This window comes from Chlorocebus sabaeus, chromosome 8, assembly GCF_047675955.1.
Source record: "Chlorocebus sabaeus isolate Y175 chromosome 8, mChlSab1.0.hap1, whole genome shotgun sequence".
NCBI classification, from domain to species: Eukaryota; Metazoa; Chordata; class Mammalia; order Primates; family Cercopithecidae; genus Chlorocebus; species Chlorocebus sabaeus.
Window position 1 is genome coordinate 135,791,146 of NC_132911.1, and position 27,320 is coordinate 135,818,465.

Genomic DNA, 27,320 nt, shown 5'->3' on the forward strand with positions numbered 1-27,320 from the left:
CTGCCTCCTTCAGCTATTAGCACAAAAGAGCCACACTATCCTGTCTGTGTATTTGGCAGGGATGGGTGGGGGTGGATACTTGATATAATAGTTAAACTCTAAAGTCAGTGAGTGAATCAGAAATCATATATAAATCAAGATACTCATAAAATCACTGAAACTGTCCATAACGTACAGTATACGTGGTCTTGAAAATACATTCTTAAAAAAATTATATCAGTTTGACTAACTTTTCCCTAGTCAAAGGTTTTCTCCTGTTGGCCTTGAGTTTTTCAATTTCTTTCTACAGATGTGAAGTAGCCATATCATAACTTCCCTGCCCAACTGGTCAAATTTAATATTTTTGTGAAATACGGTCAGTCATCAGGAAACATCTTTAAAATCATCCCCACTTTTTCCCAAGGGGTTCAACAGAACGCAGAGACTGCTACTGGCTACATTTCTATCTGTTGCCTCGTCTCATTGAGGGCTATGTACTAAAAAACCTTGACGCTATTTACATTGCCCTCTCTCATGGAGAGCAGCAGGCATATGGTTGAACCTCAGAATGTAAACATGCTTGTGACTCCACAGTGTGACATAACCTTCGCTAGAGTAAAAACTTCTTTCGGGTTCCCTGGTGGGAGGTAGGTTTTGAAGGTTGCCTGTGCAGCAGAGCCTGGATTTCCTTCACTGAAAACCTCAGAGGAGGATAATGAAGCCGGGATAGCTGAGAGGTAGAGGCAGGGGAAAGAAAATGAATGGGTAAAAAATACAGCCACCCACACATCCAACCTGCAGCGGACATGCTCCATATTCCTGCCATTACTGTGTCCTTTGTGTTAGCTATGACAAGCCTTGTCTTTTTGTGTCTAAAATTCATCGATAGTTGCTGATTTTGCTTTGCAACCATAGCACCCGAGGAGGACATGTGTCTTTTGAATGCAGGTCTCTCCATTGGCTGTGGACTGGGGCCGTCCCCACGTGCAGTCTTTAAACTTGATCAACTCTACTTTGAGAAAATTCCTCAAACTCAGGTTGAGTCCTCCGTGGTTTCCTCTGTTTACCCTACTGTATGTATTATATTGGGTAGTACTATTGTTTAATTGTCCATCTCTTTCACCAAATAAGCTTCTACTGGGCAAAAGTAGTTTGTTTAATTTTGCTTTGTGAGGGCAGAATCATCGTTGTATCTCTGCCACCTAGCAGAGTGGCTGGCACAGACCAAAAGCTCAAGCCGCATGGCTTGAATGCATGTTTAAATGAATGAATACATTAATGAGTGCACGAGGTCAATGAAAATTCTTTCAAGTGGTAGATGTGAAAATTAGTAGTTATATTTAAAAGGTGTTGAGAGAAGTTATACTTAAAAGGCTGATTTTAATGTGGCCTTCTGCAGGAAAAACCAAGTGGAGACCTTAATTCTACATGTTGGTTATTGCTAAATAGGTGGACTTGGGGTCATTTGAAGGGGATTTGTAGATTGGCCTCTTGGGGTAGCTGGGCAGTATTTGTCAAATACTGGCTCTGCCTTTTCCAAGGTGAACGACCTCAAACAAGTCAGTCCCTGAGCCTCGGCTACTCACCAGGAAAATGGGCCTATAATGCTCAAGAGCCTCCTGAGTGAGCTACTGTGTGCACCAAGCTTTTAGTGAGGCCCCAGGTGCAGACTGGTGTCCAGGAGAGCTTTCACCACTCCCTGGTGCAGACAGCATCAGCACTACACCAGAGCTGTCACCACTGGCTCTCCATACCTGTCCAGGTCATCCCTTGGCTCGCCTCTTCCTTCTTGTCCACAGTAACAGCCATAAGACTCAAATTCCTCTGGGCACCGGGAGGTCAGACAAAAGAGCATCTCTCCAAGCTGTGGCATCACCTGCACGTTGTCCCCACTTCCCAGGTGCAGGAAGGTGAATCTGTCACAGGCTGAAAGGAACAGGAATTGTCCAGAGAGCAAAGACTGTCGGGGCAGCCGTCGCAAGAGGAAGGCCATGTGAGCTTCCGGTTTGTATGTGGACAACTCTAGGTCTTGCGAAGGAACCCCATGTCCTACTCCTTGGCTCACCATTCTTCTGGGAAAGCTGTTATGGCTCATCCCCTGCTTGGGATGCATTGTCTTTCAGAGACCAAGCCTTTTCTCTCTAGACTTCTAATGCTCTATGAGACTCCTTATTAAATCCCCCTAAAGGATGGAGACTTCTCAGGACCCAAGATGTTCTTTGGGGCTGCGTCCTATTACTGAGTAGACGTGGCATCCTGGGAGCATCCCAGCTGAACTCTTACACTTTCTGGTGGCCTCAGGTTAGCACACCTGGTTGGGCTTGCCTTTCTCTCCTCTGCCTGTCTGTCTCCCCATTCCTCTCTCTTTCTCTGTCTCTATTTCTCCTCCTTCTATCCTTCCTCCTCTGTCCACGAATCTCAAATGCAGCTTTCTCCATAGCCCTGCATTGGACACCATGGAAGCCATACTCAGATACTAACAAAGCCCCTCCTCTGTGGGCCCAACAGGCTGTGGCCTCCTTGCAGGAGCAGAGGCTTTTTCAAGGCACCAGAGGAAGGAGAGACAAAAGAGGAAAATGATCAAAACCCAAGTGCTTAATTCTTTCCAATAAAGCACAGTGTGGACGATGTGAAACTCTTTCCCTCTGGGCCAGTAAGAGTGGTGGCAGCTCGAGGTCAGGGGCTCAGAAGACTGTGGCTCCTCCCCCAGGCTCAGCTTCCCAGTGACTGAGTGGCTACAGGCAGCTTACATCTCCTCTGAACCTCAGGGTGCTTATCCAGTCAAGGGGGTTATGTCTTCTAGTCACACCCCCATGAGAAGGTCACAGTGTGAAAAGGTGGCCTATAGTGATTCTTCATAGCCTAACCAAAAGATCCCAGCAGTGGAGAGGACAAGCACTGCTTCTGCTCACCTTTTTCAGTTGTCTCCTCAGGGCCATTTTCAACAGATGACACTGCCAGCCCCAGAGATTTAATGCCAGCGGGGACAAGGGTTACAACTTTAGCTGTAACCCTTGTTGCAACTATCTCTGCAGATCCTGAAAATGAAAAACTTCATGGTTCGGATTTAAAAAGTGGCTCAAGGAGAGATTTGCAGATGGACACATGAAAACCAAATGCAAACAGATAGAACACCATAGTGTTAGGAGAGTGTTCCTCAAACTGGGTTTGCAGATATCCAGGCAGATTCTTAGGGATCCATGAATTCTACATGAGAATGTCCAAATTTTCTACAGTAACCTTAACACTGTCGGGAGCCTGTGCTAGACCACCTGGATGACATCCCAGGGAGGAGGACTGCGGAGGTTCCCAGGCTTGTATTTGCATCACGTTTAATATCACAAGCCTGCCCAGTGAAGGGGCATTATGGCACTCACAGCAAGTGAAGAGGTAAAGAAACTGGTGGAGAAATTAAGGCAACTCATGGTACACAACAAGGTGGGCAAGCAAAACCACTCCTGGAAGCCCTTACTTCCTCGCTCAAGTGCAGCAACAGCTTCTCATTATTTGCAGACTCTAGTGCAAGGTCCTTCCTGTGGTCTGCAAGGCTTGCCTGTGACCTGGCCCTACCTTCCTCACCAACATATCTCTTACTACCTGCCTAGCACTCTCTCTGGATCTCCCTTTGCTCTGATGCTCTGATGTGTCAGTCTCACCTGCCCTCTTAGATGGAGGCAGCAAAGTCTCCCATCCACAGACCAAATCTCCAGCCTTCCCAGTACAGGGAAAGGGAACAATAGCAGGCTCAGCCCCACCAATCTGCTGACCCAGGCTCAGTTTCCAGAGTACTGGGTAAGGTCTGGCATGTTTGTGCCCGCTAGATTGCAGTCTTTCCCCAAATCCACCATATTGGTTTGCTTCATGCATCTGGTCATCTGCTTTCTCTTACTCAACTCCAGTTCCTGTGAGACTAAAGCCTTGTTGTAATCTCAGTCTCCTAGGTTTAGCATCCCGCCCAGTTCCGCAATCCCACAAATAGAAGCAAGTTTTCTGGTTTCTTTCTATCATGTTCTCCACATTGGAAACTCACCTCGTCAGTGGAAAGAGTTCATGAGTTAGTGTTAAAGAGATCTGAGTTTGAGTTTCAGCTTAGCTACATACTAGGTGTACAACCCTGGGCAAATCACTTCGCCTCTCTAAATCTTAATATCTCCATTCGTAAAAATATACTAATAATACTTTTGGTGTTGAATAATCCTTGTAGCTAAATGCCTAGCAATTAGGAATAGTCAGTAGTAGCTATCAGAACTGCTCAGTGAATGAGAAAATAACCATACATCTAATCCAGGATTAAGACTCTCCAGCTAGAACATTCTACAATCCCAAGGAGCTGCCAGAGCCCAGTGTCTTCTCTGTGCTGACTCTGAATAGCCAGTAGCCCTCACCTCCTGAGGAAGAACTTTCTGGATTATTGGTGCTAATCTAATTTCAGATCCCCTCACTCTCTTTAGATCAGGGCATTTGGTGTTAATCATCCGCCTGGGCCAGCTGCCCCATTTGGGAAATAAATGCCTCTGATTCTTGCCCTGTCACCTCCCATCCAACAAGGTCACAGTGCATCTCATTTGGAACCCAGTTGATGTCATGAATGTGTCAAAGACAAAGGACATAAATGTGGCATGAACATAGGCAGGCAGAGCCCTGGTTGCTTACCTGGAGGGGATGTAACCCCAGCAGCTCCCAGTCCTTCCTGATCTTGGCCTGCTTCTGTTCCCCAATGAAGAGAGACGGCATGAGCATCCACCCCAGCCTGTCCCACCTGGGTTTCCAGAGGCGCTTCCCACCCACTGCACACAGGCTGCCATGTGCTCTTCACTCTGCCCCTGGCCAACCTCCCACCATGAGATTTGCTAGGAGAGCTGGTGCGACCCGGGCTGCTGCTGAGCCAAAGGGAACTCCCAGATACAGGCTTGCTGGCAAATGCAGCCGCAGCTTGTCAGGCTGGAAGCAAGTGAGTTTGTGCAAATACTTTGGGAATGACAGCTTCTTTAGAATTTGGAGGAAAACTTAAAAGTACATTTTGGAACAGAGGAGCATTGCAGTACAGAAACAGCAGAATTGCGTGGTTGAAGTTGTTTGCTATGTGACTCCAGGAAAAGCACTGAGCCTCATTTTCTCTGTAAACTGAATTTGTTGCTATTGTTACTTGAGTTATTAAGCTCCTACTACATGCTAGGTATGGCAGCAAGGGCTTCTTGTATTAACTTACTACAACCCCTTGAGTTGGTTCTATGCTCACCCTCATTCAGAGATGAGAAAGGAGACACACAGAAAAATTGGGTCCCTTTTCCAAGGTCACAGAGCTAGGAGGTGGCTACAAACCCAGGCAGCCTGGTTGAAGTTGGTACGCTTAACCACTAGGCAGACTATTTCATTTCTGGCTGTGTCACACACAAAAATGTTAGAGGTGGTGACTAAAAAGTTCTTGGAAAGACAGAAACTACCTTAAGTTTAATGCGTTCAAAGATCAAGACTATGCTAGTGTTCTATGAAAACCAGGCTTTAGCGGCCGGGCGCGGTGGCTCAAGCCTGTAATCCCAGCACTTTGGGAGGCCGAGACGGGCAGATCACGAGGTCAGGAGATCGAGACCATCCTGGCTAACATGGTGAAACCCCGTCTCTACTAAAAAATACAAAAAACTAGCCAGGCGAGGTGGTGGGCGCCTGTAGTCCCAGCCACTCAGGAGGCTGAGGCAGGAGAATGGCGTGAACCCGGGAGGCGGAGCTTGCAGTGAGCCGAGATCTGGCCACTGCACTCCAGCCTGGGCGACACAGCGAGACTCTGTCTCAAAAAAAAAAAAAAAAAGAAAACCAGGCTTTGAAGTTGACTGATACGGACACAATTGCCCCATGAAAGAGGGAGATTCTGGACCATTCTAAACTGGGACAGATTGTTCTATTCAAAAGCAAAACCTATAGACTCAGAATGAAAGGACTACCAAGCTGAACCACCCTGGGCAAATGACTCTACTTGTCAGAGCTTCTTGTTTGTAAAATGAGGATAGGCCAGGGAAGACTAACTCAGAGGATGTTTGTAAGGGGCTTGGGAATGATATGCTGGCACATCAGAGGCCCTCAACAAGGTCACTGCTCGTTAACCAAAGAACCCATTTACTTACCTATTCATTCTAAGTAATTGGTAAATAATTATCATCTATTTGTGCTTACTAATAAAGGAGCCATGGTTTTTTACACAACAGTTAGGTTAACTCTGCTGATGAAATTTTGGCCTAGATATTTTTAGGAAAGACAGTGTTCTCTATGAGCCACTATTGCATAAAGGAAAGGAAACAGTCTGACAGCCTAAAGTCTGGGCTTGGAGAACAGCCCAGCAAGTTACTTGCTGAGTGACTCTCAACTTGTATTCTTCCTGAGCCTCAGTTTCCTACATATTCTGTAAAATGGGTATAATAATATTTCTTTCAGGTTCCATTGAGAAGTGGTCACAGGACTGAGCACAGATATTTAGATATTTGAAATATTTCTCCACTGGATTCCAGGCTGTCCTTTTCTAAATTCCCGTCTGCTTACTTGTCTTTGAGAGAGTGGTCAGTCTGTCCGCCTCAGTCTCTGCAGCCACTGTGAAAAGAAATTACCCAACTTTGATGATCGGTTCAGCTAGGTGCCAAAGCCAAACAGAGGAAACAGATTTGGGGGCTAAGGATGGAAGAGAGGAGGCTTAGGGTAATCTGATCAGGGCATATGGCTGCACAATGGTGTTCAGCAAGGTCTCAATTCGGTAGGAAAGGGGCCAGACTAGAGCCAGGCCTGTGTTTAGGCACAAAGACCGGCAAATGCCATCTTCAGGGGTGAAGGGCCATTATTTCCCTGAGGCTTGGAACAGGTCCCTGTGGGAAGGCAGCTTAAGAGAGGGTTTAGAAGGAAAAAGTCTCTAATCACAGCTTTGCCACTCAGCTCTGTGTCTTAGACAATTCATCTCTAAATCTCAAGCACCTGCCTTAAAATGGAAGTTGTAGCTATCATTCCATAGGGATGTGTAAGCATTAAATGAGATTATGTATTTTAAGCAAGCTGTCCAGTATTCAGCCTATGATTTGATAGTGTGTGCTGTTTTTTATAGCCACATCTGGGAGAAGATACTGATCTAGAGTCTCCCCATGCTCGCTCCCACTTAATCCTCATGCCACTCTAAAGGATAGGCGTAATCATCCCCTTTCAGGGATTAGTGAATGATAGACCAGCTCTCAGTCTGGTTTGTAAATAAAGTTTTATTGGAACACAGCCACTTGCATTCATTTAGGGGTTGTCTGTGCCTGCTTTTGTGCTACAGTAGCAGAGCTGAGCAACTGTGACAGAGACCCTATGGCTCACAAAGCCTAAAATATTAACTGAGATAGTTTGGATATGTGTCCCCACCCAAATCTCATGTTGAAATGTAATCCCCAATGTTGGAGGTGGGGCCTGGTGGGAGGTGATTGGATCTCAGGGGTGGATTTCTCATGAATAGTTTAACACCATCCCTTTGATGTTTTTCTCATGACAGTGAGTTCTTGTGAGATCTGGTTGTTTAAAAGTGTATAGCACCTCACCACTCTCATTGCGTGTCTTTGGGTTCCACACCAGTTCCTTTTGACTCACCTTCTCCTGAAAGGGCTGTCAGGCTGGTGTCTGTGGGCTCCACAGGAACCACTGGAAAGAGAGAGCTCCCAATAGCAATGACTAATGCAACACAGTGTCAAAACCTAGCACAGGCTTAGGACTGCTGGCCCAAGGGAGTAAAGGGGCTGAAAAAAGGGTTGCTAAGAAGAGTTGTTCATCCTGTCTTAGGAGTCACTTGCCCCTGTTACTCCTCCCAGAACATGGTGTGCCCTGCAAGAACCCAGCTCAGAAGGGAGCACAGCCACAGCTGGGTTCAGGTTCAGAACATGGCTGAAGGCAACGAAAGAACTGAAAACCTCAAAGATATCCCAGCTTGCAGAGACTTCTGTTCCAAAGGGAGGCAGAGGTGTTGAGGATAAAAAGAGTGCTGGACTCAGAAGATACATAGAGATATGACATGCACATATGCACACACTCATGCACATGCATTCACACTCACACACACGTACACACATGCACACCCCATACATGCCCATGCACATATCCAACACACTCATGCACACACACACACACCTGCTTTCTCTTTAACAAACACCAAACACTGCATGACTAGTTCTGGGAGAGAGACTCCGACCCCAGGAGAGAAGGGATGCTCCGCCAAGGTGTACCTTGGACTTCTCATCCCCAGATGCCTAAAGGTGTTGGGACTGAGAGATCATGGAAACTGGTGAACCAGGAGTGGCAGGCACAAACCTGACTCCCATTTTTGGCAAGATCCATATTTTAGATTAGGAATCATCACTTGCTTAGTTCAGTGAACAGTTATTAAGCACCTACCCTGTTCTGAAAAGAAACATGTGAAAAGCAGCCTCCACTTCACAAAGCCTGTTGGACCCAGGCTGGCCCTTTTGCTGCAAGTTCTGGAGAGTGCGTGGAGAAAGGGGAGGAAGGGAGAGGAGGAGGTAGTGGGTCTGCTCCTGGGAAACTGTGGCAGCCAGGAGCTTACTTAGCTAGTAGGGACCTCACTCCACCTAAGCGCTACGTCCTGTCCCAGTCACACTACATACCAGGGCTGTGATTACAGAGTGAGAAAGGGGAGAGAATGAACTTGGGATCTACATCCACACTGGAATAAATTCACACCTGTTCACACAGTATGGGGCTGAGTTTGCACTAGGGCCATTTGATGTTGGGCATTTGAATTGGGTATATCAGAAGTAGCACATCTCCTAGCCAGGGAAGACAGAATCACTTCCAATGTCACAGTCACTCCAACTCCAGTGAGGCAGGCCTGGTGGAGGAGGTGTCTCTACCAGCTCCCATCAGCATCTGGGCCCTTGTGGTTCAAGAGCCAGCAACCCTGGGAGGCCTTACCTCTGGGCAGAAGTGTTGTCAACTCTTCCTTGATGGTTGTCTCTGAAAAGAAAACACATTGGAAAGTCTGTTGAGAGCAGTGGGTTTCAGGGAAGGTTTGAAGATGCTGGACTTGGCACCTAGAGACCTGCACCAATGACTGGTCCCAAACCAGCTCCTGTCCACATCCTCAACCCCACGGCTGATGCAGCCAGGTTCTTCCTACCTGGAGTCTGAGCCAGGCAGAAGGAGGTGTCCAGAAGGTTCAGGGAAGAGTTGAGGCTGGACCGAGCCAAGCACTCTATGGCAGCCTTATCACAGGTACACAGCAGGTGCTCACAGTGGTCCCTGGACTCTGCACAGAGGAAGAGCACAGCTGGTTGGAAAGATCTCACCTGGAATCCCAAGAGGTAATGCAAGCTCCAAGACTGAGTTCCCCATCTCCCCCGCCAAAACCCCACTCCCCTTGCAATCTCCATCTCATTCATGTCAGCTCTATCTCTTTAGGTGTGTAGACCGAAACCAGGCCCATACTCACTCCTCTTCTCTCACACTTGCACCCAGGGCAGCAAGCAATTCCATTGGCTCCACTTTCTTTCTTTCTTTCTTTTTTTTTTTTTTTGAGACGGAGTCTCACTCTGTCGCCCATGCTGGAGTGCAGTGGCCGGATCTCAGCTCACTGCAAGCTCCGCCTCCTGGGTTTACGCCATTCTCCTGCCTCAGCCTCCCGTGTAGCTGGGACTACAGGCGCCCGCCACCTCGCCCGGTTAGTTTTTGTTTTTGTATTTTTTAGTAGAGACGGGATTTCACCGCGTTAGCCAGGATGGTCTCTATCTCCTGACCTCGTGATCCGCCCGTCTCGGCCTCCCAAAGTGCTGGGATTACAGGCTTGAGCCACCGCACCTGGCCGGCTCCACTTTCAACATGGAGTCTGACCACATCTCCAGCCTCCACTCTACCACACTGGGCAGAGGCCCTGTTGTCTTGTGCCTGATTATGGTAGTGGCGTCCTAACTACACCCCCCTGTTTCTGCCCTGCTGCTCAATCTACTCTCATCCAGGAGTCAGAACAACCCTTTAGAAACTCAGGTCTAACCATGCCTTTATTCTGTTCAGAACCTTCCAGCGTCTTCCCACCTCAACCTGCAAGTCTCATTGTCACCTAGAAAATGTCACATGATTGGTCCCCCCATCCACAGCCCCTATTCCTTCTCAGGTCACATCCTCCTCCACTCCCTCCTCAGCAACCCATCTGTGTCTCACTTCTCCCCTATTTCTCAACCACACCAGGCATCTCAAGCCTCAGGGCTGGTCCATGAGATGTTCCTCTGTCTGCTTTGCTCCTCTCCCATATATCTGCAAGGATGCCTTCCCACCCATTCTTTAGGTCATCCTCAACTCTCATCATCTCCGGGAGGCTTTTCTTGACCTTCCCATTTAAAGAGAACCCCCCCTTTCCCTCCACAGGCCTTTCCCCTGATTCATTTTCCTCCACAGCTCTTGTCCCTCTCTAACATACTATACAATTTGTTTTGGATAGCTTCAGTGTCTGACAATGGTGAGGACATTCCAGAAGGCCAGGCTATCCCCAACACAGAAGACTGTCTTGCATTGGTGTAGGTGCACAATACATATATGTTGAGTGGATGAATGAATCATGTTTTCTGGGTTCACTGTGCCTCCCACCTGGTGGTTCATACCCGCCTCCTCCCCTCAGTTCCTCCTTGATGCTCCATACTCCAGCCAGTCCATGTTAGATAGACTTGAGTGTTAGTCAGATCAGGATTCAAACCTTGGCTTTGCCCCTTTGCAGCTGTGTGGCTTTGGGCAAGTTATTTAAGCTGCAAACAATGCCCCCTATCTAAATAGGGTTGTAAGGAAGGTCAGAGTTTCTGTGTATGAGCCTATGGCACATAATAAACACACATAAAATATGGCTCTAATATAGGACCTCCTACATGCTGTGTTCTGTTTTCCCTCCGTGTCTTTGCATATTCTGCCTCTTCCAGGGTTGCCTAGAGACATGAAATAAAGTTCCTGGAGTCACACAGTAAATAAGGTGGGAGCTGAGATTTGAACCTATGTGTTTCTGATTCTTACTGGTAACCACCACCACAAGCCTTATTCACATATCACTACTTCCACCTCCACGTCCATCTCTGAGTTCCTAACATATGCCAGTCCCTGTGCTAACCATTTCACAAGCATTGTGTAGTTTGATTTTCACAACTAATCTCTGACGTAGGTTTCTCCTCCCCTTTTTGAGGGTCAGAGGAGTTAAATAATTCTGCAATGTTACACAATGCGTAAGTAGCAAACAATTTGCCTTTCCCAAGGTCTCAGGGTTGTACAAGTATAAAATTATAAATAAAATAATTTGCTGATCAGCTAATATTTCAACTCAAAAACATTTATTGTGCATCTACTCCATGAAAGATACAGATGCCACTGATGTAGCTCTCGTGTGATCTAGCCCTCGTAGGGCTCTAAGTGCTGCCAATGATGCTGCCAATGGTGATGATGATGTGGGAGGATCACAACGCCCTCAGCCTGGTCCAGGCTTGGGGTCCCTGGACTGTCATTTCTGGGCCCAGGCCCCGGGACGCCTGGAGATGCTTACCACATATGATCTTCTTGCCAACACAATCGACCTCTGTGCTCAGCTTGGCAGGGTCTTGGAGACAGTCCATCTCAGCGGCCTCCTCATAGCACCTGCGGTGCTGGAAGCAGCAGCTGCAGGAAGGCAGGGAAGAGGCAGGGTGAGAGTGTGGGTTAGAGTGAGGGAGGGCAGGCAGCTCATGATCTCTCTGTGTCTCTGGATGGATCCTGGCAGTGGTCTGTTTTGAATATTCAGTGCACTAAAATGAAGTTTTGCATAACAGACATAACATAGGATCTTAATAACTTTCTAGAGCGAGAGCTGATCACAGATGACATTGCCATGTAAAGATGTGTCACCCAACTAGTAGGTAGTGGAATTAAACCCTTTCCTGAGCCCGAAGTCGAGGGGCTTTTCTGTATTTGTGCTCTTGCCAAGGTATCAACCAGACCTCCCATGAGCTCACCTTTTGGTCTTGCTCACCTGTGGAATTCACTTACCTATCAGATTCATCCACAGGCAACCCTTCCATCTCAAACCTGCAGGCACAGCCATAGTCTTCAAAGTCTCGGGGGCAGAGACCAGCCACACACTTCATACCATTGACAAACTGGATCAGCACAGGGAAATTGGTGAAGACAGCCTGCAGCCAGGTGAAGTGGGGGCCCAGGCAATCTGTGGGGGTGGGGGACAGGGTCTGATGAGCACTGGGAACTAGATCTAGGAGGGAGTCCCTGACCCCTGGACTTCCTGTACCTCAGGCTGATGATGCTTTATCAAGCTAGTAAGCACCTACTATGTAATAAGACTGTTTTAGACTAAGCCATCATCCCTGTTGGTTTTCTATCTCACAGCCTTTTATCCTTTTTTCCTTACTAACAAAACTGGTAAGTTCTTAAGGAAGGTGAGCCTTCTCCCTAAGTTCCTGAGGGTATTTCATAATCATTCTCGGCTGGTCATGGTAATCCCATGTCACCAACTGGTTGGTCTATGGTTATGCATGTGACCCAGATTTGGCCAAAAAACCCTAAGGGAAAGTCTGTAAGTGTTGTCTGGGGAATATTTCTTTTCTAACTAAGAATAAAGGCATGTAGGAAGATCCCTTTGATCGACACCTTTTTTTCTACCTTGAATGTGGATGAGGATGTGGTAGCTGGAGCTGCAGCAACCACATTACAATCAGGAGGGCCAAGTCTACAGTTGAAAAGCCAATATGCTCAGGGTAGCAGTGGAGCGAGACAGATGGAGCCTGCTGGGTCTTTGATACCTGTGTTGAGCTACCGCATGCATCCTGGTGACTTCACACCACTTGAAGTAATGAAATGTCTTTATTCTTGTTGTTGTTTATTTTTTTAAAAAACTCAACTTTTATTATAGATTAAAGGATACACAGGCAGGTTTGCCACATGGGTAAATTGATACCGAGGCTCAGGGTCCCAACAATCCCCTCACCCAGGCAGCATGGTACCCAACTGGGGATTTTTCAGCCTATGACCGCCGCCCTCCCTGACTAGTGGTCCCCAGCGGCTATTGTTCTCGTCTTTATGTTCATGTGTGTTTAATGCTTAGCTCCCATTTATAAGTGAGAATATGTGGTATTTGTATTTCTGTTCTTATATTAAGTCACTTAGGATAATGGCCTCAAACTCCCTCCATGCTAAATACAAATCCAAACTACAATGAGACACCATCTCACACCAGTCAAAATGGTGATTATTAAAAAATCAGAAAACAACAGATGTTGGCCAGGCTGCAAAGAAAAGGGATTGCTTATACACTGGCTGGTGGGAATGCAAACTAGTTCAGCTACTGTGAAAAGCAATTTGGAGATTTCTCAAATAACCTAAAATAGAACTATTATTTGACCCAGGAATTCCGCTACTGGGTATATTCCCAAAGGAAAATAGTTCATTCTGTCAAAAAGACACATGCATCTGTATGTTCATTGCAGCACCATTGACAATAGTAAAGACATGGAATCAACCTAGGTTCTCATCAACAGTGGATTGGATAAAGAAAATGTTGCACACATGTCTTTATTATTTGAATCACTATTAGTTTGTGGAATGGATCTCAAATTATATGGTGATGACACTATAAAACTATAAGCCAATATGGGAAGAAATGTGGTACAGACATTCACAACTTTTGAGCACCCATTAGGTATCAGAAGCTGCACTAAGTGCTTTCACTAGCACAATAGTTCAGCCTGGCGGAGTGTGTAATGCATTGGAAAGCATTTGCTTTGTCTGTTGTCCCATAGGCCTCCTGTTAATCCTGTAAGGCAGATGTTTTCTGTCACTGCCAATTCATAATAAATAAACTTGCTTTACATTTCACAGTAAACAAACTGAAGGCCAAAGACATGCCTAAGGCATCAACCAGGGATAATGATTTGTCGTAAAGTATACAGCAAACAAAATTGGCAAGAAAACCATATCAACTCTTTCCGACTCTAAAGCTGGCATTCTCCTCCCTGTTCTCTACCTTTCTGACTAGAGGATCCTTGAGGGCTGCATGGGTTACCCTTCACTACTGATTTAACATGTACGGGGTCACAAGACAGAGCCTAAGAGGATCAGGAGTAGTTTGTGAGGACCAGTTCCACCTCATTCAAACTTCCTTTCCCATGTTTTGTACCCACAAAGCCTAATTAGAAAAATAAAGACAGAATTCTATGCTGATTGAAAAAGCAACACTAAGCTTTATGCATGTGTGTATTTATGTAAATATGTATTTTCATTCAGAAACTTACAAGGCACCTGCACTTAGCTATATACACAGTTTAAGCACTGCCTTATGCCCAGCATGGCCCAACCCCAAAGTAATTCTGAGTGTCTTTGTTCATGTCAATTGTATTATAGTCTTATTTTTTGGGTACTTTTAGTAATTGATGATAGGAACCATCATAGTGTCCTGATAGTCACGTAATGATTTTCCGTTGATAAATGGGATACTTGACACACTTTGACGTTCTTAAACTTTATATTTACTAGTCAGGGAAGGAAAATAAAACTACTTTGATGTACAGGACTAAGCTCTAGACTCCAAGGAGAGCTCCTCCCTTCTAGTTGGGTGGTCTTGGGCAAGTCACTCAACTCCCTCAGGTTGAGTTTCCTTTTCTATAAAATGGGGATACCATTCCCCTCCTGGAGAGTTGTGAGTAATGAAGTAAGGAATAGGAAGGCACATGGTAGCTCAGTGGCTCACCCTGCAATAAAAGACACCACTACTCTTGTCAGAACTTGGGTCACCTTGTTGGGAGGTAGCTGTGGAGGCCATGGGAGCTCCGAAGGTTGAGACCAAGGCCCTTGCAATTTCCTTAGATTTTGCACACATGCCCTGACCTCTGGTGGATACAAGCAATTTTAGACTTAACTTACCAAAAATTTCAGTCACACTTTCCACATTTTTAAACATCCCACTGAAGAATGTGATATCTAAGTGTGAGACAGAAAACAAATGAGAGTCTTGGTTTTTCTGGTTTTTTTTCCCTCCCTGTCCACCCTCTAGGTAAAGTGTACATAAAACCTTTCTTCATTCTCTAAAGACAAATGTGACCTTGGGCTAAGCTAGCTTTCTACTAACACAGGTTACCATGGAAACCTGATAGAGATGAAATGTGAATTCCGTTACTGGGCAGCATCACACAGTGGTACAAATAACCCCTGGGTGGTAAGGTATATCTGGACTGGCAGGAATTATGGGTGAACTATAAATACCTGGTAGGAAATCATCATATTGGGTCTTATTCAGTGTGATGACTCTTATAAACGGTCATCCTACTGGGTGTCCTAGAAATTATACCCATGAAGTCATTACTAGATATACTGATTCCTATGGAGAATGAAGCTTCTAAGCTGGGGCTGGTCATACAGCTGCTCCATGTAAGTCCCATTCTCTTGAACCTGAGCTGTTTGTTATCTGGGATCCCCAGATAACTGCTGTGTAGATTGCTGTGAAAGCTACTCTTGCTGAAGAGGAGGGCTGCTGTAGCCTGCGGGCTTGCTGTGTTCCTTAGCTTGGATTCTTCTAAATGCAAAGTGTGGCCTGTGAGTCTTAATGTCTAATTAAAGAAGGCCTCCTGGTGGGCATTGCACTTCCTCTAGAAGTTATGCCATTTGGAGAGAGGCCGCTTGTCATTTGCATCTGAATGGGACTGATTACTTTGCATGTATGGACTCACCCATGAATAATTCGGTTGACCCAACTCACTGCTCTGAAAGGTTGGAAATCAACGCTTGATTCAGGGCTGACATCACCAACGAATTCACTACACATTATGGTCTTCAGCCATGCCCGCCTTCAGGGACCCACCTGAGAAGTGTTTATAAACTATCGCTGAGAAAATTTTCACTTCCCCGGGAAATAAATATGGATCCTCCTTTTTTACAACCAGAGCAAGCAATATATCATTTATCCCTTTTGGTCTTGCCTTCTTGGAAGCTCAGAGCTCAATCTGAAGCTAAGATACAGTTAAGACACAGTTAATATACAACCTTCACATCAGCCCATTTCCTGCCTTCTCCTGGTTTCCCTTTTCAGCTGACCTTTGTCTTTGGCAGAAATGTTTAGACTTTGTCTCACCTGAGAGACAAAGAGGGGGTCAGACACCAGGGGAGGTTGTTGGGGAGATGCTTTTGAGTCCCACTTCAATCCCTTTACTTACAAATGCCACAGCAGTGAGTGGCTCTAAGGTGTATTCAGAAGGGGTCATTTTCTCTGCCAATATCCTAGACAACTTTATACTCTCTCCTAAGAAAAGTTCCAAGAATCCTTACTGATATTGTTTGGGAATCCTGGAGGCAGCTCCTGTGGAAGGTGTGGGGTGTCCAGAGGATGGCCCCCTATAAATAAGGAAAAGAAAGTAGGGTAAGCACAAACACTGATACCATTCACTTACTGGACTAAGGCCAGAAGGTGACAGTCAGGAAAACAATGGGAATTCACGTAAATTCAATTCCACGCATGTTTCCTAGAGCCTGCTATGTACCAGATTAGGATGTAGTTCCTGAAGGAAATAAGGGGATGGTTGGGGTAGCCCTGGTGTCTTATACTGGTAAGCCTTAACAGTGGCATTCTGGTTGGGGATGGAGAGGTTTGGAGACTTATCTTGAAGCCATCTTCGTTATGAAACATCCTGTTTTATTTAGATTGCAGGTTTGTTTTAGACTTTCTTGACATAAAGCCCTGGTGGAAAGAGGTAAATACATGAAAAATACCCCCAACCTCCAAGGAGTTTATATAATAATAGAGGATAAGGATTTTCTCCAGACTATCAGCATTGGAATCACCTGGGATGCAGACTCCGTAAATATTCTGATTCCTATGCTCTCACTCAAGTTTGATTCAGCCACTCTGGACTGGGACTCAGAAAGAAGCAATTTTAGCAAGTTCCCAACTAGTTGTGAAGTGGATGGTCCTGAAACCTCACCTTGAGAAATGTTGCTTAGCGTTATAATAACAATAGTGTCCTAGTACTACCAGTACCCAAATACAACCAGCACCTTCAGCCAGCACTTCATCATGCTGGGGGTGTGAAGATGCAGCCTGGGCGAATGGGACAAATATATGGGAGCTGGAATCCCAGGTTGAACACAAATTTTTTCCCTAAAAGCTCTGAGAGCTTATAGACTTGTTCCTGCTCGTATTTTCTTTCCCCAGCGATATAAAGCTTGTAAGTAGTTGGAAATGGCCAAAAGAGTTTTGTCTTTCTTCATCAAGTGGAGAGTTATGGAGTCAGCACTGTCCATCTGACACTTGTGGAAGCCCTATCAATCTGAAAGTTGCAAAGGGCCATCCTTCACAGAAGCTAGATTAAATCTGTTCAGGAAGACGCCCCCAGGTGGTATCTGAGTTGGCCTTGCTTGGCTTAGAGCAAGTTTCTCAGCTTCACATTGTTGACATTTTGGGTTGTGAAATTTTCTGTTGTTAGGGATTGTCCTGTGCATCGATATTCAGCAAGATTGTTCTATGCTGTATATTTGGCAAGATCCCTGGCCTCTAGCCACAGATACCAGTAGGAAATCCTTCCATACACAGTTTCCTCTGATAAAACTCATTCCTTTGGAATTTCCACAACACATAACTGAGAGAGTCACTGAGACTCACCCAGTCCTTCCTAGTGGAGACAAAACCACCACTGGTGAGAGGAATAACAACAGTGGGTGCTTGTCCTGGCTACCAGTACCAGGACTGGCACTACCAATATACCATCCCCACAAGGTTCCTCAAACTTCAGTCACTAGCATATTGCCTCTACTATTATTTCTTAATGCATATTTTTAAGTCAACTCACTTTTTTTAAAAGGAGAATTTGATTTACTTTTCAATTATAAAAAGGTTTATTTCATCTGGGAGTTACAGTGACTCTAAATTTGTATGCACATAATAATATTTCTTAATGCAACATTTTAAGTCAACTCACTTTTTTTTTGTTTTATTAGAGGGTAATTTTATTTACTTTCCAATTATAAAAAGTTTGTTTCATCTGAGAGTTCCACTGACTCCAAGTTTGTATGTGCATAGTAACATGATCCAAAATATATAAAGCTAATTTTGACATAATTGAAAAGAGACAATTTTAAATCTGTCAGTGTGAGATTTTAAAAAAAAAGCCACGTTGCTTTTAAAAAGGTAAGTATTTTCATTTTTAAAGGAAACTTTTATTTGTAAATGGGAAACTATGGTAACGTGCTGATTAGAATGAACAAAAATAAGTTATAAAAATTGTGAAACGGTAAACATTTAAAAATTAGAATTATAAAATGATCATCTATGCTTTATTCACTGTTGTCTGTGTGCCCTGCTATGGTTTGAATGTATGTGTTCCTCCAAAATTTATATCTTAGTACTTAAACCTCAAGGTGATGGTATTAGAAATTGGGGCCTTTGAGAGGTGATTAGGCCATGAGGGCTTTGTGTTCATGCATGAGATTAGCATCCTTCTAAAAAGGCTGGAGGAAAATAGCCAGGTCCATTTGCCCTTCCGCACTTCTTTCATGTGAGGACATAGCACTCATCCCTTCTGCCACGTGAGAATAAAAGGAGAAGGCCCTCACCAGACACTGAATCATTTGGTGCCTCGATCTGAGACTTTCCTGCCTCCAAAACTGTTAGAAGTAAAATTCTGTTCTTTATAAATTACCCAGTCTGTAGGACTTTTTTTTATAACAGCATGGACACATTAAGCTAAATTTGACAGAATTGAAAAGAAAAACTTTCAAATATGTCAGTGGGAAAAATTGTTTTAAATAAGCCACCTTAAATATTTTAAGTAAATATATTTACTTAAAAAAGGGTAAATATATTTTTCTTTTAAAGCAAGCTTTTATTCATAAATGGAAAACCATTGTAAAGGCCCAGGACCCAGGGCACACAGAAGGAACTGAGAGCAATTCGGGATGGTTGGAGTATGGAGACCAAGGCGGGTATGGTCCCAGCTGCACTAACCCGCTGTGGTTCCCCAAACACGCCGCACATTTTCACAGCATTAAGTCCTTGCTTTTGCCTCTTCCCCATCTTTCCTGACTGAAAAACCCTTGTCCTCTAATAACTCTATGCAACTTCTCCCAAAACCCCTTACCCCCTTAGCCACACTCTGCACCTTAGCTGTTCTTCAATCAGCATCAATAAGTATCATCAAGGGAATGGACAGAATGACTGGGGTCCTCATCCTTTGATCTGGAAAGTCTCAAGGTGACTCTTTTGTCCCCACTCCCCCGTCTTTTACAGGTAAAATATCGGAGGTTTAGAGAGGTGGCACCTGCCGCAGCCACAGAGCACAGCAGGAAAGTGAATAAGGATCAGTGTTTGGCCAACTTCATCACAAGGGAGGGCTGAGGCACAGTCTACAGGAGGGCAGCTGCAACTCCCCATGACCCATCACCCCAAAGGGCCTGCCTGCAGGGGGCCTGAGGCTAAGGCACCCACAGGGTGTGTAGGTTAGGAGGCTGCTCTTCAACCTGTTAAAGGTGTCTGTGTCCCCAGAGATAATTCCATGATGAGTTTGCCCCCCCAGATAATTCCATGGTGAAATGATGAGGTTGATGATGAAGGTGATGTCCAATAATGCAACCCATGTGTTAATGAAGAGGGGAAAGGGAACAATGGACGTAAGAAGTTGTTAATGATAATAGTAACAAATAACTGGCATAACCTTTAAGCACCTGTAGTATGCCTTCTGATGTCATTTCCTTCCACCTTTACAACACTTTTTTGTGTCAATGTTATCAAATCTTGCAGACCTAAGTTTGTCTCCTACCACTCCAGTGCTCCAAACCTTCTGTGATTCTCTAAGATCTCCAGCTTCTTAATGAGTTATCAAGGCTCTTGGGGAAGCAGCCCAGTCTAGTGATCAAGCCTGGAAAAAGACCCAGTCCAACCAGCTACGTGCCTGAAGATCTCATGCAATTCAAAACTTGCATCCTTTATGTTTTTACAGTGGATATGTGCAGAGTAAAGGGCTCCAGGTCAGGATGTATGAATGCATAACAGTGATTGTTTAGAAGGATATTAGGGAGCAGGAAGAAGTGTTGATCTTATAGCCATGATAGTAGCATTTTTTTCTGTTCTCCCACCCTTTCATTCTCTGAAGATGAAAAAAGTGTGCCTGCTTTAAAGCAGCTTTTTGTTCTCTCAGAACATTGATAGTATTTTGTAAAATGCTCTCAATTAATAGCCTGACATACCTGAGGATGGACTGCCCTTTCCGTAGATTTTTTAGCTGTATAATCTTCTTCACAACTTCCATTCCCAAGTTATTGGTTTGAGGTTGCATTTCTCAGCATGAGCTCAAGCCACCATTTAATGAACAATTACCTGTCGCCATGGCCCTGTGACATGGCTGTAACGTATCACAGATGATAACTTCTTCAGCTGCCATCTTTGGACTGCTAAGATGGGTGCCAATATCCATTATTTTGAACTATTTGTATAAATTGATGTACCATTAGCATTTTCTATTGCACCATCTCACCTCTATATGATTCAAATTCACATAAGATATGACTGCATTATAAGGGTTTTTCGTCCAAGAGGCCTGACTTAAAACTTTACCTCTACCATTGTGTCACCCTAACAAGTCACTTAACTCTCAAAGCCTCATTTTTCTGTTGGACAGAATGGAAGTAATAAGCCTTACCTCACTGGATCATTACAGAGGCTTTCTAGGTAAAGGGGTCAACAGGAGCAAAAGCTGAAGGGTCTGGAAGCAGTTGGCTGTGGGTAAGGCAGGCTGGCAGGAAAGAAGGCTGCAAAGGGAGGAGGATATCAATGATGTGGACCTTGAAGACGTCACAGGGGGGAAGCTGTGGAAGGTTCTAAGTAGGCACAGTGATGGTGGAATCATAAGAATGATCCATGATCCATGAAGACTTGCTCACTAGGGGTGGGTAACTTTGGAATCTGTCACTCATGTTCTCAGTAACATAAGCCTCTTCTTGGGACATGGGACATGTCCTACCTCTAAGTAAGATCCCAGGGATGTTCACGAAACTCACTGAAGCCACCTCTGGCTTAAGGATTCTGGGATGCTGCAGTGGATGGAAATAGACACTGAATACATCAGGAGAGCAGGTTAGAAGCTTCACTTTCCTACATGCGGGCTGTGAGACTTCGGGCACGTGGTCTTTCCATGTTGAGCCTCACTTTGATTCTATGTAAAATGAGACAATTGTATCTGCCTGGCAAGATGCTCTCAAACACAAAATGACTCAATGTATATAATATAACTGCATAGGCCAGGCGCGGTGCTCACACCTGTAATCCCAGCACTTTGGGAGGCCCAGGCAGGCAGATCACCTGAGGTCGGGAGTTCAAGACCAGCCTGACCAACATGGAAAAACCCCATCTCTACTAAAAGTACAAAATTAGCTGGGCGTGGTGGCACATGACTGTAATCCCAGCTACCCAGGAGGCTGAGGCAGGAGAATTTCTTGAGCCCGGGAGGTGGAGGTTGCTGTGAGCTGAGATCAGGCCATTGCACTCCAGCCTGGGTAACAAGAGTGAAACTCTGTCTCAAATAATAATAATAATATTAATAATACAACTGCATAATTCCAGGCTCATGGACGATCTCAACAGTCTGCATTTGTTTTTCACATTGAAGAAGGGAAAACCAACAGGGTTTAAAGAGATCTAAAGATGATCCTATTCAGCCCACACTCTAGGGATGAGAAAACTGTTGGATAGAACTTGAAGGCAGACTGGGAACTGCTATCTGGGATTCCTGACCCCCAGCCAAGTGCTCGCACTGTTATCCCTCCTCTGGCTATGCTGTTCCCTGCAGCCCTCACACTTGTCCCTACATCCAACTTTATTTTCTCTCTTCTCCTTTTTTGAGGCATCCTTTACTCACCTATCTAACTCCTATCCAATTCCTGCCTTCTCTTTAGCCAAGCTCAAGGACACTTTCTACAATTATTCCTAGGCTAATGAGACCTTCCTTTTTTGAAGCTTTGGCATTAATGTGTATCATGGCACAGAAGAAAAAGCATGGGCTTTGGAGCACAACGAATGCGAATCCACATTCCAGCTCAGTAACTTCTTGGTTTTGTGACCAGGAACTAAGTTCTGTATCTCTCTGACTCCAGTCTTCTCATCTGTAGAATGGGGATAACTATTTGTGTGTTTATATCACAGGACATTGTGAGATTACATGAAATCTTACTGAGAGATGACATGAAATAACATGTGGACTCTTGGCGGTAACATGTGGGAAATGGGATCCAACTTAAGACCAAGGACTGCAGACCCAAATCTTTGCAGGGATGGGCAGATAATGTAAACAAGTAGCAGTCCAATGCTGGCAATCAATAGGGAATGGTGGGGACTGTGGAGAACCAGACAGACCCAAGTTACAGCAAGACAGGCAGTTGTGACTCAGCACCAGGGCTTGAGAAAGGAGTCTCACCGTTTTTATTTTTCAAAAAAAATTTTTTTTTGAAATCTGAGTATTTTGGTAAAATCTTCCAATTTTAAACTCTTGGCTCAAATTTAAAATAAAATATTTTGTGGACTAAACAAAACAGGCTGATTTTGGTTTGAAGGTGAAAGGAAGGTGCTTTGTAAGGTTTCTTGGGAGGGCCAGTGCTCCATCTAGGGGCAGGGGTGGGAGCTGACCACGCATTTCTCAGGTTCCAGTGCCAGCCTTTGCCAGGTTCTTGGAATGGCTCCCATGAACAGGGAATTCCCTCCTGCTTGAGAACTACAGGCTTTGAGTGGACTGTGGCCTGTAAAATGCAGACTTTCAGGCAGGGAGGGAGACTCGTGACTTCAGTTCCATTTGAGCCCTTGTCACAAAGCCCATGTAATAGATATGGCACATTTTTCACTGGGCATAATTGCCTTAGAAATTAATCAGCATAATAACCAACAGCTAAGAATACCTGAGGCCCACTTCAGCAGCAGTAGTAAAATCTTGCCTGCTCCTTGGCAATTACTGCGCTCTATTCCTTTGTGCAACTGATAATTAAGTTCCTCTTCGGGAGGGTGGGAGGTAATCTTATTACCTACAGATGTTGATAAGGTGTGCTTTCTCCCCCACACTCACACTTCCTTTCAGGATATAGATGCCCACACGTTATTATCAGCAATTAAAATAGCCACCCTGGATGTGAAACTCTTTATCCCCAAGGACTAAATTAGTTCACTCACAAAGTCCAACAGTGCAGTTTAGGGAGATGCACGGTCAGAGGCAATGTAAGGACAAAACTCGCCAGAACGACACTGATTCTGATTCGGTAAGTTTGATACATGCAGAAGATGATGAGCATCTGTCCTGTTCCAGGAGCAGGACGTTGTGCTTTGCAGGCATCACCTTGTCCGATCCTCTCCTCAGTACTGCGAGGCACATTCTGTCATTACCATTTTATAGACAATGAAACCGAGACTCCTGGATGAAGCTATAAAGCTTTTTCTCACCAAGTACATATGGCCTTCCTTGATCTGGCCCCTGCTGCCTCTGCTGAATCATCTCCTACCTTAAACTTCATGCTCCGGAGATGCCAAAACGCTTAGGTTTTCTGGACAGCAAACTACTTGCCATCCTGCCTTTGCTTGTACTGCACCCTGGGGCCTGGGATGCCTTCCTCTTGTCTGTTCCCCTCGCATTACTGACTCTCACTGACATTTTGTGGTTCCATTCAAAGTTCAAGGAGCCCTGCCTGACCCTCAGCCCAGCCTGGGTCTGGGACTGTGCCCCTGTGCTAGTATAATGTTGCGGACATCCTTTTCTCATTGCACCTGTCACTTCATGTTGCAATGATCTGTTTATGTAACTGTTTCCCCACTAAACTAGGGACTTGAAGGTAAGCACTGTGATGTATGTAATATATTGATATATGTATATACTTACATTATACATATATAACAGAAACTACAAGTTCAATCGATAACTGTTTAATGAAGGACTGAACATGCAGTAGTTGAACCACACCATCAAATGGCCAGTGAGAGGTGGCCTGCTAGAGTCAGAGAATCTTAGTCTCGCAAACTTGAAGCAAACTTAGAATATAACATCTTTAGATAGTGGAATGATAATGTCTATTAGTGCTTTAGAATGGGATTTCATGGTATTATGTATTCTACCAAAAAGATCAACCAGGATTGCACAAAACCCACCTCTTTCCTCAGGTCCCTTCTCGGAGGATCCGGAAGGAAACAAACACGCAGAGGACAACAGGGAAGTGGGAGTCAACACATGGTGGTGTGATGTGGGGACTGCAGCATGAGCTTCAGTGCAGAACTCCCAGACAAAGGAAGCATGTGCTTAGGTGGGAAGGCCAAGGGATCTCCCTTTCCTAATGCAAATGTGGCCACCACCCCACTGGCTGACGCCTGCCCTTGGAAGTCACAAGGCAACTCCAAGTGAGAGGAGAGGAAGCACAGCTGTTGCCCTGGCTGTGTTGAGGTAGCCAACGTGCAAGTTGCTCCCTGTCCTGCTGTGGAGAGACCTCACCATGCACAGAGGCCCTCCCCAAGGTCAACATGCACAAAGCATTGTCTTGTATCTGACTCAGATTGCCGCTGGGGAAGCCATGAGAAGGGACCTTGCTGCAACTACAGGAAGCATAACTGACCAAGGGCCTACGGCTATGCTTGGAAGTCCAAGACAGGGTTCATAGAGAGGCCTTGTCCCCGTCATGGCTGTGACCAGCCAATGTCCCAGGGCAGGTAGGTGTACCACAGTGGGCAAGGCTCCTGGGCCACACGGGACTCCTCTGGCTCCTCTTGGATGACCTTGCCAGCTTACACATCTAGGGCACGTTCACCTCCCCTCTGCCCGTCTCCTTCACGTGCAGAACTTTTTGAAGGTCTCTGCCTTTCACGGTTGCCACTCCATGTTTTTCCTCACAGGTGTTTCCTCTACTGAAATCTGCACATTTGATCTAGTTTGGGCTTCTGTTTCTCAGAAGACCCAGATTCAGACACCACTCTCACATCTTTCAGTCAGAAGCCTCCACAACAGACCTTCCCTGCTACAGTGTCTGGGCCCAGAGTTGGCGAATTTGTTGGGCAAGCAGTCTTCTCTCAGTGGTGGTCACAAACTTACCCCCCAAAAAATTGGGGCTGCACGTAGAGCATGTTCAATTCATATGTAAGTGGATGCGATTGCACGTAAACTTCCTATGATTGTAACTTTTTGAAAGGTAGGTGTTAACATTTGAGAATAAAATCCCTTGGGAGGTACCAAAAATGTTTGTAAACATTTATAATTGTAGAGCATATAATTGTCATTTCTGTCACCACAAGATAGTTGCAGACTAACACAAGAGGGAAGAAATAAAGCAAGAAGACAGAAAGGAATACGTTTAATTATCTCAATTTTATAGAAAAATAAGGACATTTAAAAGACATGTAGGAAAGATGGTGGGGATGGGCATGTTAAAGGGACAGTATTCATATCAAGTAATTATATGCTAAGCTGGAACTATGGTGTAAAATATCATTACTCACCGGCACGGGGGATCATCAGCACACTCGTGATGAGAAACGCAATCATAGCAGGAGAGCAAAGGATGGGGCTTAGGCAGCAACTGGGACAGACTCCTGGAAGAGAAGCCAGTGGAATAGGATGGATGCATTTTCAGAATTCCCATGAAGGAACCCATAGGACCCTCATGTCCTTTCTTGGTCCCACAAAGCATGTGGTAAAAGGAGAAAGCACTGACAGGCTGCAGGTTCCCGTTTTACCACTAACTGACAGTGTGCCTCTAAGAACACTATGTTCCCTCCTTGAGACTCAGTCTATCCGTCTGTAAAATGGAAATGTAGCCATGAGCTCCCTGAAGACACAGCCGTGGTTTTCTGTACTTACTGATTGATTCCATGGTCATTTATTTGAGGCCTGCCTCGTGTCAGGCATGAAAGGATTGAAGATCCAGGAATGCAAAGTGAGGAAAACGCACTCCTTACCTCTGAGTTGCTCATAGACTAACGCGGAAGGGAGGCAAGGTAACAAGTGCTGTAGTTTGACTTTTGTTAATTGAATTTTAAACAGCCCATACATTATGATATTCCAGCATTCCCAATACACCTTTGACATGTAGGCTTTGAACCTTTCAACGATCATTTGACATATAAATAAACCCAACAACCACATGGTGGCGCTGCATGCTAGCAAACAAAGCTTTTCCTGCAGCAGCTCCCTCTTCCTTCCCTTCCTTGGCTTTTGAGCGTTTCGAATATTTTGTTGCGGTCCTGAGAGTTCAACAGATATGCCTTAAAGGATGCTTTGGGGACAACGGGGCGAAGTGGGCAGAGTCCAGCAACCCTACTGCTTTTCAACTGTAGCTGCCGTCTGCTGAGATCGCAAATATTTAACTTCAATAAACCCTCAACGGACTCTAGCCAGTCCATTATATATTTAACGGGGGGGGGGGGGGGGGGGGGGGGCGGGGGGAGCTGACGTCGTGGTGGGGGGCAGGGAAAAGACCAGAGAGATTTTAAAATAGCTTTTGCCCCCTTAGAATATAACTCCATAAATAATGTAAATACGGTCGGTTGACTTGTGCATACTCTGCTTTTAGAACATGTTTTTGGGACGACGTGTGAATGATAACACATCTTGATGCAAACCACCCTGGTGGCACACACCAGGCTGCTGGATAGGGTTGTACATGTTGTGCACTGCACAAAAGCGCTTGGTCGGGGGGTCAGCTAGATGCAGAAAAAGCCAGTGCTTGACTCTGAAGCTTGTCCTCTGCAGTGTTGCATTCACCCGAAGGAAGGAGCACTTCCTAAAATTTGTTCTCCCAGAGGCCAAGCCTGCCGCATACTCTGGTGGTCCTGCATATGTACCCAGGGCTGTGGCGGGTCACGCTGCCTGTGAGTGAGGCTTGTATTAGGGAAACTGTCCCAGAGGAGAAGACAGTGTAAGTTGTACAATCACTAGTCTATGGACCTATCCCATGGTCTAGCACAAGCTCTGGTGGCTGCAGAATAAATGTTTGCTGAATGAATTTTTTAAAAAAGGCTAGAGGGTGAGTTCTTTGAGATTTTCACTCAGCTCAAGAATTCTCTGGTAATCTGGTTACTGTCTTATTAGTACAACGCTCTGCTTAGAGACTTTTTTAGCCATGCAAATTTCTAAAGCTGGTTAATTTTCGAGGTTAGACCGTCTCTCTCTCTGTTTGGTGGAAATTCAGTTCTGAATGATTCCTTCTCAGGCCATGAAACAAGACTGAAAATTAAGGGGGAGACAAAAGAAGTCTCCATATGGAAAGTGATATGCCCTGGAAACTCTGTGGTTAGCAGAAGGCATTTCAGAGGAGCCCAGAGACCTCATTGAAATGATACCCACATGAATGGGGCCAACATGAACTTGGAC

At 45.2% G+C, this 27,320-nt stretch overlaps 1 protein-coding gene across 1 annotated transcript in view; it reads right to left on the reverse strand.

Moving 5' to 3' along the window:
* Nucleotides 1-27,320, reverse strand: part of OC90 (otoconin 90) — a 35,268-nt gene that overhangs the window by 5,420 nt on the left and 2,528 nt on the right. The window contains exons 2-12 of the mRNA XM_008001557.3: nt 25,448-25,540; nt 16,273-16,338; nt 14,875-14,931; nt 11,992-12,166; nt 11,513-11,625; nt 9,119-9,247; nt 8,914-8,955; nt 7,579-7,629; nt 4,633-4,686; nt 2,892-3,017; nt 1,734-1,905 (exon numbers count right to left, since the gene is read on the reverse strand). Coding sequence (XP_007999748.3) covers nt 1,734-1,905; nt 2,892-3,017; nt 4,633-4,686; nt 7,579-7,629; nt 8,914-8,955; nt 9,119-9,247; nt 11,513-11,625; nt 11,992-12,166; nt 14,875-14,931; nt 16,273-16,338; nt 25,448-25,493 — 1,031 coding nt within the window. The 5' untranslated portion in view covers nt 25,494-25,540. The remainder of the gene's footprint in view (nt 1-1,733; nt 1,906-2,891; nt 3,018-4,632; nt 4,687-7,578; nt 7,630-8,913; nt 8,956-9,118; nt 9,248-11,512; nt 11,626-11,991; nt 12,167-14,874; nt 14,932-16,272; nt 16,339-25,447; nt 25,541-27,320) is intronic.